The following is a 16,960-nucleotide window of genomic DNA, read 5'->3' as shown; positions in this document are numbered from 1 at the left end:
TAGCTTCCCTGTGCCTTACCTTTCTGCCCAGGTGTTTAGAGTTGGACCCAGGGTTGAACGTAAGATTATCATGGAGTCCAGATGAAGCTGTCCCCTTGGGCTTCCAGCATCTGACTTCGGAGAGGGCCTTGTTTTGCACACCTTGGATTCCTCTAGCTCCCCAAGACTGCGCCCCTCTGACCCCCTCCCCACCTGCAGCTCACAGCTGTCCTCTCTGGGTCTCTCACCCACCCAGCTTTTCCTGTGGGAGCACCTGTGCTGTTCTTTCCACCCGGAAAGAAAGCTCCTTCCCTTCCCTTCAATTTGTCTCTTTCTTTCCATCATTCAGACTCAGCTCAGATGTTGCTCCTCGCTCTGACAGATGCCCTTGTTAACCCTCCTGTTGCATTGAACTGTACCCTTGAAACGATGAACACAATTGTGTGTTATGCATGTTTTACCCGCCACTCCCACCCCGAACCTGTGTTGTATCCTTGCTTTTCTTAGCGCTATCAGAGCTGTAAATAAACACTTTTGTTAATTTGTTGTTTACTGTCCCCCTCCTCTATGAGAACTCAAGTTCAGTGAGGGGGAGACCCCACCTGTCTTACGCCCTGGAATGCACAGACTGGTGCTGGGAGCATTTTTGTTGAATGAATAATGAATTAGACGAGAGATCAGGAAGCCACAATTTCAGTCCTTTTCCTGAATCATTTCCTGTCTGGGGCCCCTGATCTTTGTTCGTGTTCAGCGCTCCAAGGTTGTCCGGTAAACGCTTACTGACTGACTAATGGACTTAATTTAACCCTTAACATTATGTTAATTATTCTTGAAGGCTTTATTGTCTCCTCTTTTCTTAAATTTCATTTGTGTGTGGACAGGTGCCTTTAGACCATGACATGGCCAGCTCTGCTGTGTGTGCATCCTTCACAAGAGTGTGTGTGCGTGTTGAGTGAGGTTCTGGAAGGTTCTGTGAGTCCCATCGTCATATCAGTTTAGAGATGGGCAAGTTTCTCAGTTATGTCTGTGTGGAACAGACAACTCGGCCCTTCTCAGAATGACTCCCCCTGTTTCTAGAAAAACAGGTGTAGTGCAAATGTGAGGTGGGAAGAGTCATTCATTATTTATTGAATGCCAGTGATACATCTGAGAATTCTTAGATGATTTGGACAAAGGTCCGATCCTTAGCCGTCCGCTCTGTGTCCATTAGACTGTAGGGTCATGGTAGAAGGTTCAGCCATACTTAGAACCTAGAGATTTAAAAACAGCCTGTTTATTGATTGTGAGTGTTTTCTCTATTCCTATAGCTTCTCTCTAATTAAGAAGTGCTCTAGGAAGGGCACTTAAAAAAATTTTTTTTATGGATGTTCATATAATAACGGAGAGAAAACTGCTAGAAGGGATCACGTGCTTACTCTTCTTGCTTTGACAGTAAAGAAAAATGGGGGAAATAGACAGCGAAGACCAGCAGTAGTGTTCAAACTGGATTGAAAAGGTATCTCCCGTTTTGACTAAAATATCGAGTTGAGGTCAGGAAGGTAATTGCACCAGCCCTTTGAAGCCAACAGCCATTTGGAGCTTTTGAAGCAGAAAGCTCACTTCGAGAGCTTCTCAGGACGAGTGGCCTCCATCCAGGGGCACCCAGAGCTCTGCAAGCCAGCTGTCTCCCTGGTGTGCTCCACCGGGCCCGTCCCGGGGGAAGGTGGTCGGGGAGGACCAGCCAGGGAGGCCTGCCGTCTGCCCGGGCCTCTGCCTGGGGCCTCACCCTGTGCTCTCGCCCAGGTTCCTCCTGATGATGGGCGTGCTCTTCTGCTGTGGAGCCGGCTTCTTCATCCGGAGGCGCATGTACCCCCCGCCGCTGATCGAGGAGCCGGCGTTCAACGTGTCCTACACCAGGCAGCCCCCGAACCCCACTCCAGGTCAGCCAAGCCCTCTGTCCTTGTCTCTCCTCCTTTCAGTTTACATGTTCTCTGTAAGCATGTTCTCTGCCACGGAATATGCTGGAAGAAAAAATTCAGGCCATGTTTATTCATTTAAGTTCTGATGATCAACCTTCCTGTGCATCTGTGCTGATAGCAAGTGCACTGTCTGCTGTGTTGCATGTCTGTCGCCTCTTATTCTTACCTAATTATTGGTGCATCTTTTATGCATGTTTATGCAGCACATTATTTGCTCTTTTTTCCTAAAAATTATTTCATGTGTAAATTTTTATGTAGAAACTGTACTGTCCATGATATTCTTAATGCTTCTGGACTAAATATTAATCGTGTTACTAAATGGTGATTTGCTTAGATAGTCTGTCCTTGCTGATCACTTGTTTTCTTTTGTTTTGCTTTTCATTCGTTCATTCAATAAGCGTTTGCTGTGCGTTTATGCGTATTGTGAGTACTTATTAGTTGTGCTGCTATGGACACGTCTGCACAAGTTACATTTGGCCTATTTAGGGAACATTACCCGGAGTGGTGCCCCAGGGTCAAAAAGAATTCGTGGTTTCCTAATTCTTATAAAACGCTGCTTTAACTACCTAAACCTCAGACATACTGTGGTGGGTGAATTCAAGTTTCCCTCGGGACACGAGCCCGTTCCTTGTTTTGAAATTACATGTGAGATGTTTCCCTTCCCTTTGGGGGCAGGGGGCGCCAGGGACTCTGCAGGGCTGGGGAGGCACTGCTCCTTGAGCTCCTGTCTTTGGGCCCGTGTGGTGGGCCAGTGGCTGCGTGGCTCCCTGCGTGCCACCTGCCCCGTCAGGCTTCCCACCTCCAGAGTGTGGGGGGGCTCCCTTTATTCATCACACGCCACAGGGAGACAGTCGGACATCTAGAGTTCTGTTCCAGTGTTTACAGAGTTCCGGTTCTGTAAGATAAGTCCTAAGATCTGCTGTACAGCGTGGGACCTATAGTTAGTAACACTGTGTCGTACACTCACGCCTTTGCTGAGTGGAGGTCTTATGTTGTGTCATCACAAATTCAGAGGGCAGCAGGAAATGCTTGGAGGTGATGGACAGGTTTATGGCATATACTGTGGTGACGGCTTCACGGTGTATATGTATTTCTAAACTCATCAAGTTGTAGACATTACATATGTTCACCTTTTTGTATGTCAATCACACCTCAAAGAGAAAAGAAAGAAGTTGGGGGATTGAGCGTGGGAAGAGCTCTCTCTCATCTGCCCTTTAGACACAGAGATGCAGAGATGGGCATTTGCTGGTCTGTGTTTTATAGTTTTATTCCACCAAACACTCCGCCGGGTTTTCTTTTATTATTTTTTAAAACGTTGCTGAAAATCTGAATATGTGTTTTCCACAACAGTTCTGAGGTTGCTGTAGCTTAAACTTTCTCTCAGGGTTAGTACCACTTTTCATGCATAAGTGGATTTTTATTCTTTCATATTTGGAAAGATTTGAATAGCTTCAAATCTATGCTCCAGCATAGGGCAAAGTGAAAATTTTCAGTTAAAATGGGAGGCCAAACCTAGATTTTATCTGGCTTAGTCTGAGTTGTCAGTCCTTTGATTTTTTTTTTTTTTCAAGAAGCAGACAGTAGATCAGAGAAATGGGTAAAAGACTAATGAATTTCCTTTTCCTTCTGTCTTCATGACATGGATTTTTAGTGGCCTGTGTGGCCACAGACGCAAGATGCCGTGTGTGCTTGGCCCACAGCGTCAGGCCTGGGCTGGGGCCCGGGAGCTCAGCTGCCTGCACACAGCGGCCTCTTTTCTTTCTTTTTTTTTTTTTTTTTTTTGCGGTACGTGGGCCTCTCACTGTTGTGGCCTCTCCCGTTGCGGAGCACAGGCTCCAGACGCGCAGGCTCAGTGAATGACGTATCAATGAAAAATTAATACAAAAACATATGCAATGTAAGTGAACTGACATTTAAAGGTAAATTCATAGCCTTATTCTTTGTTACAAGTTTAAAATAAGAAAGTGAATTAGCTGACCTCTCCTTGAAAGAGGTTCAGAAATTAATAAACTCACAGAAAGCAGTAAGAAGTACATAATAAAAAATAAAAATTAATTACAGGAAAAAGAAAAATCGATTTGCAGATCTAAAAGTTAGTGCTTGGTGAAAGGCAATAAAAGTAAATGATATTGCTAATATAGGTCCAGAAAAAACTTTAATTGGAAAAGATACATGCACCCCTATGTTCACAGCAGCAGTATTTGCAATAGGCAAGACATGGAAGCAACCTAATGTCCATCGACAGATAAATGGCTAAGGAAGATGTGGCATATATACACAAAGGAATATTACTCAGCCATAAAAAGAATGAAATGATACCATTTGCAGCAACATGGATGGACTTATCATATTAAGTGAAGTAAGTCAGAAAGAGAAAGACAAATACCATATGATATCACTTACATGTAGACTCTAAAATATGACACAAGTGAACTTCTCTACAAAACAGAAACAGGCTCACAGCCATAAAGAACAGACTTGTGGTTTCCAAGGGGGAAAGGGGTGGGAGAGGGATGGAGTGGGCGTTTGGGATTTCCAGATGCAAACTATTATGTATAGAATGGATAAACAAGAAGATCCTGCTGTATAGCACAGGGAACTATATTCAATATCCTGTAATAAACCATAATGGAAAAGAATATAAAAAAGAATATATATATATATGTCACTTTGCTGTACAGCAGAAATTAACACAACGTTGTAAATCAACTGTACTTCAATAAAGTAAATTTTAAATAAAGTAAATGACATTGCCAATCCCATCCCTGATAAATCTAATTAGTAAAGCTGGATAAAGAAGAATTAAAATCATAAATTGAAACATTACATATCCAGAGATTAAAAATTACAAAGAAGTACTCCTGAAATGGAAAATTTTGGTAAGATAGGAAAGTGTACATTACCAAAGATTCATTAGAATATTGAAAATTTCAGTGGTCCACAAAGCAAGCAAGAGTTTGAGGATGTTTTCAAAGAGTTAGCTCTCAGAATGGCTCCAAATTCATATGGTATCTTTGAAACTTTTAAGAAACAGTTCATGTCAATGCTTATGAATTACTACAAGTATAGAAAGTTATGGAAATTACCTAATTTGTTTTGTAAAGCTAGTATAACTTGTAGAACTAGTGTAACCAAAGTAAAATTATATTGGATCATGTTTAATGATCGTAAATACAAAAATCTTGGGAAACGGAATTAAACAGTGTGTCTGCTCGGTTGGGGCGCTTGTCAGTCGACGCATCTCTGCTGAATCTAGGGCTCCCTCTCAAATCGCACAGAGACTCTCAAGGAGGAAGAGACGATGGCTGCAAGGGGTGGAATAACTTCAAGTCTCCGGAGAAGGAGGCTGTGGCCGGCTTAAGAGCGCAGCCCGGGGCGGGTGGTGGAGCCCGGGGAGCCTGGGCCGTGACAGCCCCCAGCCAAGCCCTTAGTCCTCGGATGGCGCCCAGAATGTCGGTCCCTCACGTCACCAGCCTTCTCTGGTTTTGCCCGTCCCTCTTTAGCCGGAACTTCTTCCCCCATTTCCTCACCCCGTTGTGAGACACACGCCACAGTGGAAGCAGCCTGGGCTTGCCAGTACACTACTGGGTGCAAATTCCAGCGCCTCCATGTGGCAGCTGTGTGACCTTGGCACGTTTTGTCTCGCTGAGCCTCTGTGTCTTCAGGAAAGTGGATGCAAGGCCGATACCCTTGCTGTCCCCACCGCGCCCTCCGCATAGGGTAGAGATGCAATGCAGGTGAGGGAACAGCGGGGGCAGCGGTGTGGCTGCAGCCGTTTTGCCCACTTCTCCTGGTCCTTTCCTCTCTATCTCCTGGAGAAACAGTCTTCCTCTAACTCCAGCTTCTTCACAGACGCTCTGTCTTTTCTTTCTCTAACTAAACCATCTACCGTAAGCCTTCAGAATTGAAGGGCAAGTTCTCTTCTCCCACATTCCGCCCCCGCTAAGTTAGGGAGATGGTGCAGGTGTCCCCTTGTCTCCTGGCCATCATTTCTGTACCCTTACAGTCCCGGCTACTTTGAATCCCATGCCAGTTGGCTGTGCCGCTCTTTGTCACCATTTTGCTACTGTCTGTGAGCATCTCTTCTTTGAGGACTTTGGAATGTGTCTGCTCAAATCACCGACCCGCAGTGGCACGCAGTACAGAGGCTGCCTGTGTGAGCGCCGGGTCCTTCTTCCCACGCACGGAACTGTGGGTCCCTGTGTGCTGCTTCTCTCTGCCCAATTGACAGGACGTGTTGGGTGCCCTCCTGTGTACCAGGCTCCTTGCTAGACAGTGGGGTTCAAATGTTGAACCAGGCTTATAAGGTCCCTGCCATCATTGAGCTTATATTCTCTGTAGAAATCCTCTCTCTTTCCTGTATTTCTGCCCCTACCTCTATAAACGCACTCAAGCATTTCCCATCCTTAAAAATACTTCTGCCGTAAGAATATACAGTGGGGCAAACACAGTCTCTTCAGTAAGTGGTGCTGGGAAAACTAGACAGCTACATGTAAAAGAATGAAATTAGAATATTTTCTCATACCATATACAAAAATAAACTCAAAATGGATTAAAGACCTAAACGTAAGCCCTGAAACATAAAACTCCTAGGAGACAACGTAAAGCAGAACCCTCTTTGACATAAGTCAGCAATATTTTTTTTTGGATCTGTCTCCTAAGGCAAAGGAAACAAAAGCAAAAATAAACAAATAGGACTACATCAAACTAAAAAGCTTTTAACAGGGAAGGAAACCATCGTCAAACCAAAAAGGGAACCTTCTGAATGGGAGAAAATATTTGCAAATCATATATAAGGGGTTAATATCCAAAATATATAAAGAACTCATGCAACTCAACAACAAAAAAACCAAACAACCTGATTTAAAAATGGGCAGAAGACCTGACCAGACATATTTCCAGAGAAGATATCCAGATGGCCAATAGGCACGTGAAAGGACGCTCAGCATCACTGATCACCAGGGAAATGCAAATCAGAGTCACACCGAGATATCACCTCACACCTGTCAGAATGGCTAACATCAACAAGTTAGCAAGGATGTGGAGAAAAGGGAACCCTGTGCACTGCTGGTGGGACTATAAGTTGGTGCAGCCACTATGGAAAACAGCATGGAGGTTCCTCAAAAAACTAAAAATAGAACTAATAGAAATAAAATGATCCTGCAGTTCTACTCCTGGGTAAAACATCCAAAGAAAATGAAAACACTGATTTGAAAAGTACATGCCACCCAGTATTCTCAGCAGCTCTATGTACAGCAGCCAAAATACGGAAGTAAACTAAGTGTCCATCAACAGATGAACGGATAAGAAGACCTGGTGTATATGTGTGTGTAGATATATATATATACTGCATTACACACACACACACACACACACACACACACACACACACAATGGACTACTACTCAGCCATAAAAAAGAATAAATTTTTGCCATTTATAACAATGTGGATGGACCTGGAGGGTATTATGCTAAGTGAAGTAAGTCAGACAGAGGAAGACAGACACTGTTATCACTTATATGTGGGATCTAAAAAATACAACAAATGAATATAACAACACAGAAGCAGACTCACAGACAGAGAGAGCAAACTAGTGGTTACCAGTGGGGAGAGGGAAGGATGGAGGGGCAAGATGGGGTAGGAGGTTAAGAGGTACAAACTGCTATGTCTAAAATAATAAACAAGGATATATTGTACAGCCTAGGGAAATATAGCCATTATTTTGTAATAACTTGAAGTGGAGTATAATCTATAAAAATTCAGAATCACTGTGTTGTACACCTGAAACTAATATAATCTTGTAAATCAACTGTACCTTAATTTAAAGCAGTTTTTTTCTGTTTGTTTTGTTTTGGCTGCGTTGGGTCTTTGTTGCTGCACGCGGGCTTTCTCTAGTTGCGGTTAGCCGGGGCTACTATTCGTTGCAGTGCGCGGGCTTCTCATTGCGGTGGCTTCTCTTGTTGTGGAGCACAGGCTCTAGGCACGTGCGCTTCAGTAGTTGTGGCACACAGGCTCAGTCGTTGTGGCTCACGGGCTCTAGATGGCAGGCTCAGTAGTTGTGGCGCACGGGCTTAGTTGCTCCGCGGCATGTGGGATCCTCCTGGACCAGTGATTGAACCCGTGTCTCCTGCATTGGCAGGCGGATTCTTAACCACTGCGCCACCAGGGAATTCCCTTAAAGCAGTTTTTTAAAGAATAAAAAAAAACCAAAAAACACGTCTGCCCTTGTCATGCATCCCTTTAGCCACCACTCCTCCCCTCTGGTCTTCACCCCTTACCCTGGAGCAGCTGTTTGCCCCGGCAGCTGGGCTTCTGTGCCAGCCATGGTGCTGAAACCGCTGGCCAGAAATCCCGGATGTCCTGTGGGCTGATAAGGCGCGGTGCTGCCCTGTTCCCTCCTGAACCCCGCCCGGTGACACAGCTCCCGCCTCACTGCTTCACTCTTTCCTCGCATTCTCCTTTCATTCTTTGCTGCCGCCTACGCCTCCTGTGTTTCTCCTCGTCTGAATGCTGGCCTTGTCTGCGCAGCTCTCCCCAGCCGTCCTCTGGCCCTCCCACACACTCCTCCTGGGAGGTTTCGGCCAAGGCCACGTCTGTGCTGCTACTTCCACAAAGAAGGCCCCCAGAGCTGCCTGGGCTCCCGCAGGCCCTGCCCTTTTCCTCTGTCCCCTCTCTCGCCTGGTGGGCCCCTTATCAACACCAGAAGCCGGGCCTTTCCGACGCAGGCCTCTCCTCCTCCCGACGCGCTCCACACTGAGCTGGTCCCGGGTCCTTGGATACACCTCCTGGGCCCCTCTCTCGTTCTCTCGTCCCCATTTCTTCTCTCATATTCAGAGGCTTCCATTGTGTCTTTCCTGGACTCTTACATTAGCCTCTTTTTATTCATCTTTAACTTTTTATTTGTATAAAATATAAAGGGATTCAGAGATAAATAAAATATAATCTCTGCCCCTGAGAAGCGCACGGTCCTGGCTGGTCACGGGCTCGTATACAAACATGTCTTGTAAACGAGCCCGTCTCCTGGCAGCAGGCAAGATGCACCAGGAGAAGCAGGTGCCGTCTGTTGGGCCACACAGGTGTGAGACGAGGCAGGAGCTGATGAAGGTGCCACCCGTGGCTGATGGCCGGCCTCCCGACACCCTTGAGTGCCTCTCTGGCCAGGTGTTTCTGTCCTGTACTCTCTCCTTCAGCACACCTGTAGATTTCCAAGACATCCTGCACACCTCGGTGGGCATCTTTCCGGGAATCTGACCTTTATTCAGTTAAACTGTGGCAGAGGAAGATTTGCACAAAAAAAGACCCTACACGATACACACACAGAGACGACCTCTCTGGTGCCCGAGCGTCTCCTGGGTTGAATGAGGCCTAACTCAGATACACCTGATTTCACTCGTGAACTTAGCCCAGCCCACATAAAACCCGGAGCCCACAGTTTCTCTTCTTGATTCTTTAATTGTTTAGTCAGTATCCTGTCATGTTGTCAACACGATCAGAAAAAGCAGATCTAAGGAATAGGCTCCAAAGCAGCAGCTCAGGTATTTCTACTGTTAACATGAGAGGTAGGGGCCTTCCCCAGTGGCGCAGTGTTTGAGAGTCCACCTGCCGATGCAGGGGACGCGGGTTCGTGCCCCGGTCCGGGAAGATCCCACGTGCTGCGGAGCAGCTGGGCCCGTGAGCCATGGCCGCTGAGCCTGCGCGTCCGGAGCCTGTGCTCCGCAACGGGAGAGGCCACGGCGGTGAGAGGCCCGCGTACCGCAAAAAAAACAAAAAAAAGAGAGAGAGAGAGAGTTAGGGCTAGATTTGGGGCAGGGTGACCAGTATATTCCCTCTTGTCACCGTCTATGCTCTCTGGACCCCCGTGCCCTGCACCCTGGCTCGCAGCAGGGCTCAGCCTGCATCCTACAGCCTCTCCTTGAGACAAGAGCATCCTTCTCCTGCAGCGTCCAGGGCAGGGAGAGTCCACAGACACGTCAGCCCACCCCGCTGGCATCCGCCCCTTAGGTCGTCGCCTTATCTGGGAACTGGGTTCACCTGGATGACAGGTAATCGGCCCTGATTAAACGTTAATCCAGCAGGTGGGAGTGGAGCTGATCCTTCAGCAAACCGTTCTCAGAAAGTGCGTGGAGGTGCCGGTGATGATTCTGGCCGAGATTCGGGAACACAGGGTCCTCTTGTCAGTTCTCTCTGAGTTGACTCACCTTTCCACGCCCAGGCTGTTTAGGCTGTAAGGGACACTCGGCCCTCTCCGTTGGTAATTTCTTGGTGCACCTCCCCAAGGTCTTGGCAGGGCTGCCCTGCGTGTCACTCCCACACCTATCCCGCTAATGTCCCTCCATCACTTAGACGGCCTCTTGGGTTGTGGTGCTTTCTGGCTGTCTGCATCCAGTAGAGGAGAAGCTCCAGGAGGCCAGGGCTGGCATGTCGCCTTTGCTCGTCACCTGATCCCAGGTGCCCTGCTGTGTCTGGGCCCTGGCTGTGATGGGCTGTGGGTTTTTGCTGCTGCGCTCACATCTGCTTACCTGTCTTTCAGGAGCCCAGCAGCTGGGGCTGCCGTTTTACACCGACCCTGGAGGACCAGGGGTCAATCCTGCTGGGAACCCTGTGGCGATGGCTTTCCAGGTCCAACCCAACTCACCCCAGGGAAGCATGGCCTACCCACCACCCCCTTCCTACTGCAACACGCCACCGCCCCCCTATGAACAGGTGGTGAAGGCCAAGTAGCCGGGAGCGGCCTGGCACCTGCCTGTGCAACTGGCCGGGGAGGCCGAGGGAGGCTGTCACCCGCCCTCCCTGGCGCCCCATCACTGTTCACCTCCAGGAATGGTCTTCTGAGCCACTAAGGGCAAATTCCTTTCTGATATCTTCAAAGCAAGCACAGCTTCCTTTCAAGCTTTCCTCGGAGGACCAGTATTTGAATTCACCCCGTGTCTCGTCTGTTGCTTCTGTTTCCAATGTCATCTGTGCTCTGGCCGAGTGGACAGTCCCGAGGGTTGACCCCCAAGGGTGGCGCACCCAGACCCTCAGGGGAGAGACCCCGGCAGAAGGTGAGGCAGGGCGCGTGCAGGTGAGTACGCGCGAACGCAAGGAGGGGCCCAGGGCGCCCGGAAGGCCCCCCACACGGCAGGTGGCCCGTCTGAAATGAGGCACCACAGGGCCAGCTGTGTGAGCCCCTTGCCCGTCAGTCTTCCCCTTCCAAAGGCTCTCAGAGAAACAGGCGTGGGCAGCGCAGCCTCGGAGCCCTCGCTTCTCCATCCCCTTCCTGAAGACCAGAGCTGCCCTCTGCACAGCCAGGGCGGGGAGAGCCCTGGGCACGGCTTGCACCTCAAGGAGATGGGGATCCAGAATCAGGCCAAGCCGCTGTCTATAGTTACCTGAAGGTCACTAAGGAACGTTATTTAAATTCATGGGAAATTGCCCCCTGCCTCCAACCGGACATTGCGTTTGATGAGCTCTTGGTCTGACTTGGGGAAAAAAGTGTTCGAGCCCTTTTCAGCGTGTCCTGTGGAAGGTGGCGTGGAGTCCTGTCCTGAGGTCAGACTCGGAGTCTTTCCTGGACATCGGCAGCTCTCTGGCCTGGGATCACGGCCAGGCAGCTCTGCGCCCTCCCCTGAGGTAGCTCTGACGGTGCGTTGTGATGGACGCTTTCAAAGCAGACAGGCACATCCGGCTGGGAAGCCACGTCAGCCTCTGGAGAGAGGTGTCCCGGCAGGGCGCAGTCAGTGGCTCGAGCCTGGGTTGGGCAGGCCTGGGCCCTGGCTGGTTGGCCTCAGCAGGTGTACGCCGGGCTCCGAACAGGAGGAGCTTGCTAAGAAAGAGACGGGAACGCAAGACCCCAGGACTGCAGAGCGATCTCTTCAGAAAGGACTGAACAGATTTCACTGATGATGAGTTCACCAAAATTAGAATAAAGAAGATCTGGTTGGAAATGCAAAGCCTGGCTCAGAAACCTCTCTGGCCCTGGGATCACAGGTAGTCCTGGGGTTGTCAGGGGGCCGGGGTCCTGTTCCTCTGCGTAGCGAGTACTGCCCACGATCGCGTATTTAAACCCAGAGTGAGCCCTGACAGGTCACGTACAGGAAGGGCAAAGCCGCGTAGCCGAGACATGTAGATCCCTGTATATGTAGTGGTGGGGCGAAGTGCTTTTTTTTTTTTTTTTTTTTTTTTTTGCGGTACGCGGGCCTCTCACTGCTGTGGCCTCTCCCGTTGCGGAGCACAGGCTCCGGACGCACAGGCTCAGCGGCCATGGCTCACGGGCCAAGCCGCTCCGCGGCATGTGGGATCTTCCCGGACCAGGGCATGAACCCGCGTCCCCTGCATCGGCAGGCCAACTCTCAACCGCTGCGCCACCGGGGAAGCCCAGAGTGCTTATTTTTGAAATGAACTCAACAGAGCCTCTTGAGGAGTTGTCACTCATTGAACCTGAGCGTCAGGACATCTCACCGAGTAGATACTGAGGGTTTTCATTCCCTAGCCCTAGTCTCCGTGTCCCTGCTCTACTGGGACACGTCTGTGGCATAGGAGTGAGGAATCAGGATGGGGCCACAGTGACTTACCTTTTCTAAGGGTGGGGAACCTGGGAGCCTCCCCGGGAATTCCACAGGACACTCCTGCAGCCAGATGAACCCCTTGGAAACAATCTGTGAACACGGATGCTGCTGCCGGTGTCTTTGACCACCGAGTGTGACCTCCGAACTCCTGTGCCCAACGTCAGTACCTCCCCGCACTCAAGTCCTTGATTGAATGAGACAGCAAAGCGCAACATTTGCTGTTTACAACCCAGGACAACTACATGGGTCCAGAAGGTCCTCTTCCTCCAGGTCATTCGTTTTGCATTTTCAGGTCCAGTTTCTCCCTTTACTGTTCCGATGAGGAAGCGCGCCGAGAGCTGCCCCTGGCGTTGGCCTGGGTGCAGCTGAGTAGCCACCCAAATGTCCGTGACGAAATTTTGTTTATCTTTTTGATAGCAAATGATCTTGAGACAGTGATTTACGTAGCACTCAACAATTTTATATTCATGTTTGTGTGAGATAAATTTTGTTTTCCCTTGAACCGGGGTGAGAACCCACTACTGTGGGCACTGACACTGTGTGTGGAAATTCCACTCGCAGTGACATTTCCTGCCCATTCTGTTTCCCCCCGTGCTGTCGGTGGACAGTGCCCACTGCCTGGAGCCGGTCCAGCTCCTGGTGTGTGAAGTTCCGTAGCAGGTGTGGCCAGGAGGAGCTGGGAGCAGATCCGTGCGTGCTTTTCCTCTTGTAACACTTGGCTTATTTCTCTTTTCTGTTCTTTTGATAGGGTCGTGTTTCCTATGTATGCACAATAAAAATAAATTTGGGTGTGTGCTTTGACTCTTTTGCTGGGGAGTGGGAAAGAGAGGAGCGACGAAGTTTCTAAAGAAGGATGCACAGTGGGCTCTCAGTTCAGCTGGGTGGGGTGGAGTGCGTGAGGAACGCACCCAGTCTCAGGAGAACTGGAAATTAGATGCTATCCAAGAAGATAAGGAACTTTTGTTTCACCAACACATTTAAAATATCTAGCTAAGGAAAAAATTATCGGAATAGGAAGACAGAAGCATTAATTATGTGGACTTACAGCTAATACTGATATTAAGTATCTGGGGGCCTGAGTGTGCTTTGCATAGGTAGGGGAGCCTTGATTTTAAAATCCAACTCTAGGGCTTCCCTGGTGGCTCAGTGGTCAAGAATCCGCCTGCCAATGCAGGGTACATGGGTTCGAGCCCTGGTCCGGGAAGATCCCACATGCCGCGGAGCTACTAAGCCCGTGTGCCACAACTACTGAGCCCACGTGCTGCAACTACTGAAGCCTGTGCACCTAGAGCCCATGCTTCACAACAAAGAGAAGCCACTGCAATGAGAAGCCCGCGCACCACAAAGAAGAGTAGCCCCCGCTCGCCGCAACTAGAGAAAGCCCTCGCGCAACAACGAAGACCCAGTGCAGCCAAAAATAAATAAATAAATTTATTAAAAAAAAGAAAGAATCCAACTCTATTTGGTCAGAAACTATTTCTCTCACAGATCTATAGCTGCTACAGTTAGGCTGTATTTTAGATGAATCACCAACTGAGATAATGTTTAGCAAGAAGTGTCTTATAATTTACTACATTAAAACAGGACAGGAAACAAGGTAGAAGAGGCCAGCCTGCCTGCTGGTGGGGAACGCAGAGCTGGTTTAGACGCCTCACTGGACAACCCACTGGTCCTCAGCTTCCCCCAGTGAAACAGGAGCAGGTCATTTACACATCAAAGGTCATGACTGGAGATGGCAAACAGTACTCACTCTTGCTTGTCTGTCCCTCCCAAATTTCATGGAACTCCAAAAAGTCCATAATAGTTATCAAGGCAAAAAAGTGCAAGATCACAAATTGTAATTTCTGAAATAGAAGGTGAGCTGCTATCAAGCAAGGGTAGGGAGGGAAAGGCAGTAGTTGGCTTCTTCACGCCCGTCATGGTCAGGAGGAAGGTAGCAGCGTGCCCCCGTGTGGGTGCATAAGAGATGCGGACACGGATTGCAGAAGTCGTGTCCTCTCGCCAGAGCCCTCATCCCCCAAAACCTGCTAACCACGCGTGCCCTTGAATGAGTTTCTCCCCTCAGAGGTGACAAGGTTGTACTCACAGGCAGCTAGGACCTTTCTCACCTGAGTCTAGGACTGGGCCCTAGGATGCAGGTACAGGAGTTGGATGGGTGGAGGGGTGAGGGGGGCAGAAAGAAGGTGACAGGATCCACTGAGGGCAGAGTCTGGTGGGCGGGAGGCCTCCTGTCTCCAGGTCCCCGGGCAGGCAGTCCCACTCTCCACGCCCCTTCTCTGTGCTCCCCTGGGGAGATGTGAAGCCCGGTCCCTCCCTCCAGGCGGCGGAGCAGGGAGGGTCCGTTTGTCTCGTCCTCAAGTACCCAAAGGCCCCAGTGCCCGGCACGTGTAGTTCGGTTCTGCGGAGCCCTGGGAAGGCACATCCGCGCCTAGCTCAGGCCGGTGCCCGGCCAGCCGAGTCCCCCAGAGCCTGGGGAGGACGCTGACCTTGGAGACCGGCTCCCTCTGCCCACCTTCTGCGCTTGCTCTCGCCGTGCCGTCCTCGTCGCCCTGTGTTGTGGTGAGGGCCCTGGCTTAAAACTCGCGGTGGAGCCGCGCGAGGGACCATACGCGCACATGGATGGGCGTTTCGGACGCCCTGCCTCGGAGTCGCCCTGACGACTGGGGGCACGGGACGTCCTGGTGTCCCCGTTTCCCCATCTGGAAAGTGGGGCTACGGAGGCGCCCAGGGTGTGGTGCGAGTTGGACAGCCAGCGACGCACGCTACACCCCGCGATGAGCCCGGGACCGGGGACCGCGGCTTCTGCGCCCAGATCGCCCGCCCAGAGAGGGGACCGGAGACTGGGCCCCGGGCCCCGCCCCAGCCCCGCCCCGCCCCGAGCCAGGTTGGGGCGCGGCACCTGCGTGAAGCGGGTGGGGCGGCCCCGGGGAGGCTCCAGGAGGGGACCCTGCTTAGCCCTTCGTGGCAAAGTCCCTGCTGATATTTTTTTACTCAAAACCAAACCCATGCCTTTATTTTTAATCTAAAATGAAGACCGTACAGGAAAGCACAAAGCAAAAGGTAAGCAGAAATCACCTGCGACCCCAGCATCCCGAGACTGCAGCTGGGCGTGTTTCCGTCGCTTTCTAGGTCCCTCGCTCTGACGACACAGGTGCACCGCGGGATCCTTCGTAGCCCGCTTTCCGCTAGCATTTTTCCTGGCATTTAAATAGTCTCCTGCTTCTTCCCTGCAACGATTAAACAGCGCCCCACCACACGGCTGCGCCGCAGGTGATTTAACCCACACACTCCGATCTAATTTTGGGGTCGCTCCATTTTATTTTTCATTTTTAAACAGCAAAGTATTCTACACACCCAGAATAATGAGAGTAACTTTTGCCTACGGCGTATGGTGGATGCTTGCCGGACGCTTGGGAGCGAGCGGCGAGGGGCCGGGCCGGTGGTGGGTCAGGACGCAGGGGACCCGAGTCGCCCTGAACTCCCGCCGGGCCCCGAGGCGCTCCCTCCCGCGCCAGCCCGGACCCCGGGCCGTGGACGCCTAGTCCCGGATGACTGTGCGGGCCGAGATCGCCTACAAACCCCCAGGACGGTGGCTGGCATAACCGCGGATGCTGCAGGGCAGATGTACTCACGTGAACACGCAAGCCACTCGGGACACAGGACGGAGGCGCCCCGCGCAGCTGCTCCACTGCGCCGCCTACCACCGCCTGCATTTTACGTTTACCACCCCCTGCTTTTCTTCCTAATTTTACCACATATATGTTTTGTTTCACTTTTCGGTATTAATGTATTTCTCCAACTTGCTTTTTTTGCAAAAATTGTTGCTGATTTTTCCCTATTATGGACAATGCTGTGCTGAGCGAGCTTGTGACCATTTTAAAGGTTCATCCACATTTATTTCCTCAGAATAAAACCTTAGACTTAAATTGCTGGCTCGAAGCATCTGTACCTTTCTTCAGGCTTTCGGCAAATATTCCCATTAGGAAGATTGTACTGACGTGTCCCAGCAGGCTTCGCAGGCACTGCGTATGAGCCACGGTCCATGCATACCTGCATGGAAGAGGGGCTGGAAGCCCCATTTTTGTTCAATTTGTATCATTTATTCCATGAATCTCTTACCAACTGTGAGAAGCACCTTCTCGAAAGGTGTGTGGTTGGCAAGACCAAGGATGGCAACACTAAGCTCTCATGGAAAAGAGAAGGTTGGGGAGAAAACATGAAATGTAGTATATATTAAATAAATATATTTATGAAATATTTATGATATAGAAACGTAGCACTGAATATATATAGCATTAAGTATATAGATACATGAAATGTAGCTTTAAATATATATTACGAGTGGAGTAAGTAAAACTTCTCTAAGCCGTCCACCCCCAAATACCTCTGGCACTCTTCTCCTGAATGTCCTTCCTCAGTTTATTATTCGGGTGGCAGCATCACGGTCTGGGGCAGCCTCTCCCCTGTTCTTTGAG

At 50.0% G+C, this 16,960-nt stretch overlaps 1 protein-coding gene across 2 annotated transcripts in view; it reads left to right on the top strand.

Moving 5' to 3' along the window:
* The window catches only part of VOPP1 (VOPP1 WW domain binding protein), an 85,244-nt gene extending 71,359 nt beyond the window's left edge, over nucleotides 1–13,885 (top strand). For both annotated transcript variants that reach the window (XM_060020122.1, XM_060020121.1), the window contains 2 exons: nucleotides 1,762–1,898; nucleotides 10,469–13,885. In XM_060020122.1, the coding sequence (XP_059876105.1) occupies nucleotides 1,762–1,898; nucleotides 10,469–10,659 (328 nt within the window). In that variant the 3' untranslated portion in view covers nucleotides 10,660–13,885. The remainder of the gene's footprint in view (nucleotides 1–1,761; nucleotides 1,899–10,468) is intronic.
* The last annotated feature ends 3,075 nt before the right edge of the window (nucleotides 13,886–16,960 follow it).

This window comes from Delphinus delphis, chromosome 9 (assembly GCF_949987515.2).
Source record: "Delphinus delphis chromosome 9, mDelDel1.2, whole genome shotgun sequence".
In the NCBI taxonomy this organism is placed as follows: domain Eukaryota; kingdom Metazoa; phylum Chordata; class Mammalia; order Artiodactyla; family Delphinidae; genus Delphinus; species Delphinus delphis.
Note: the sequence above shows the minus strand (reverse complement) of the source record. Positions and strands in the feature narration are given on the sequence as shown.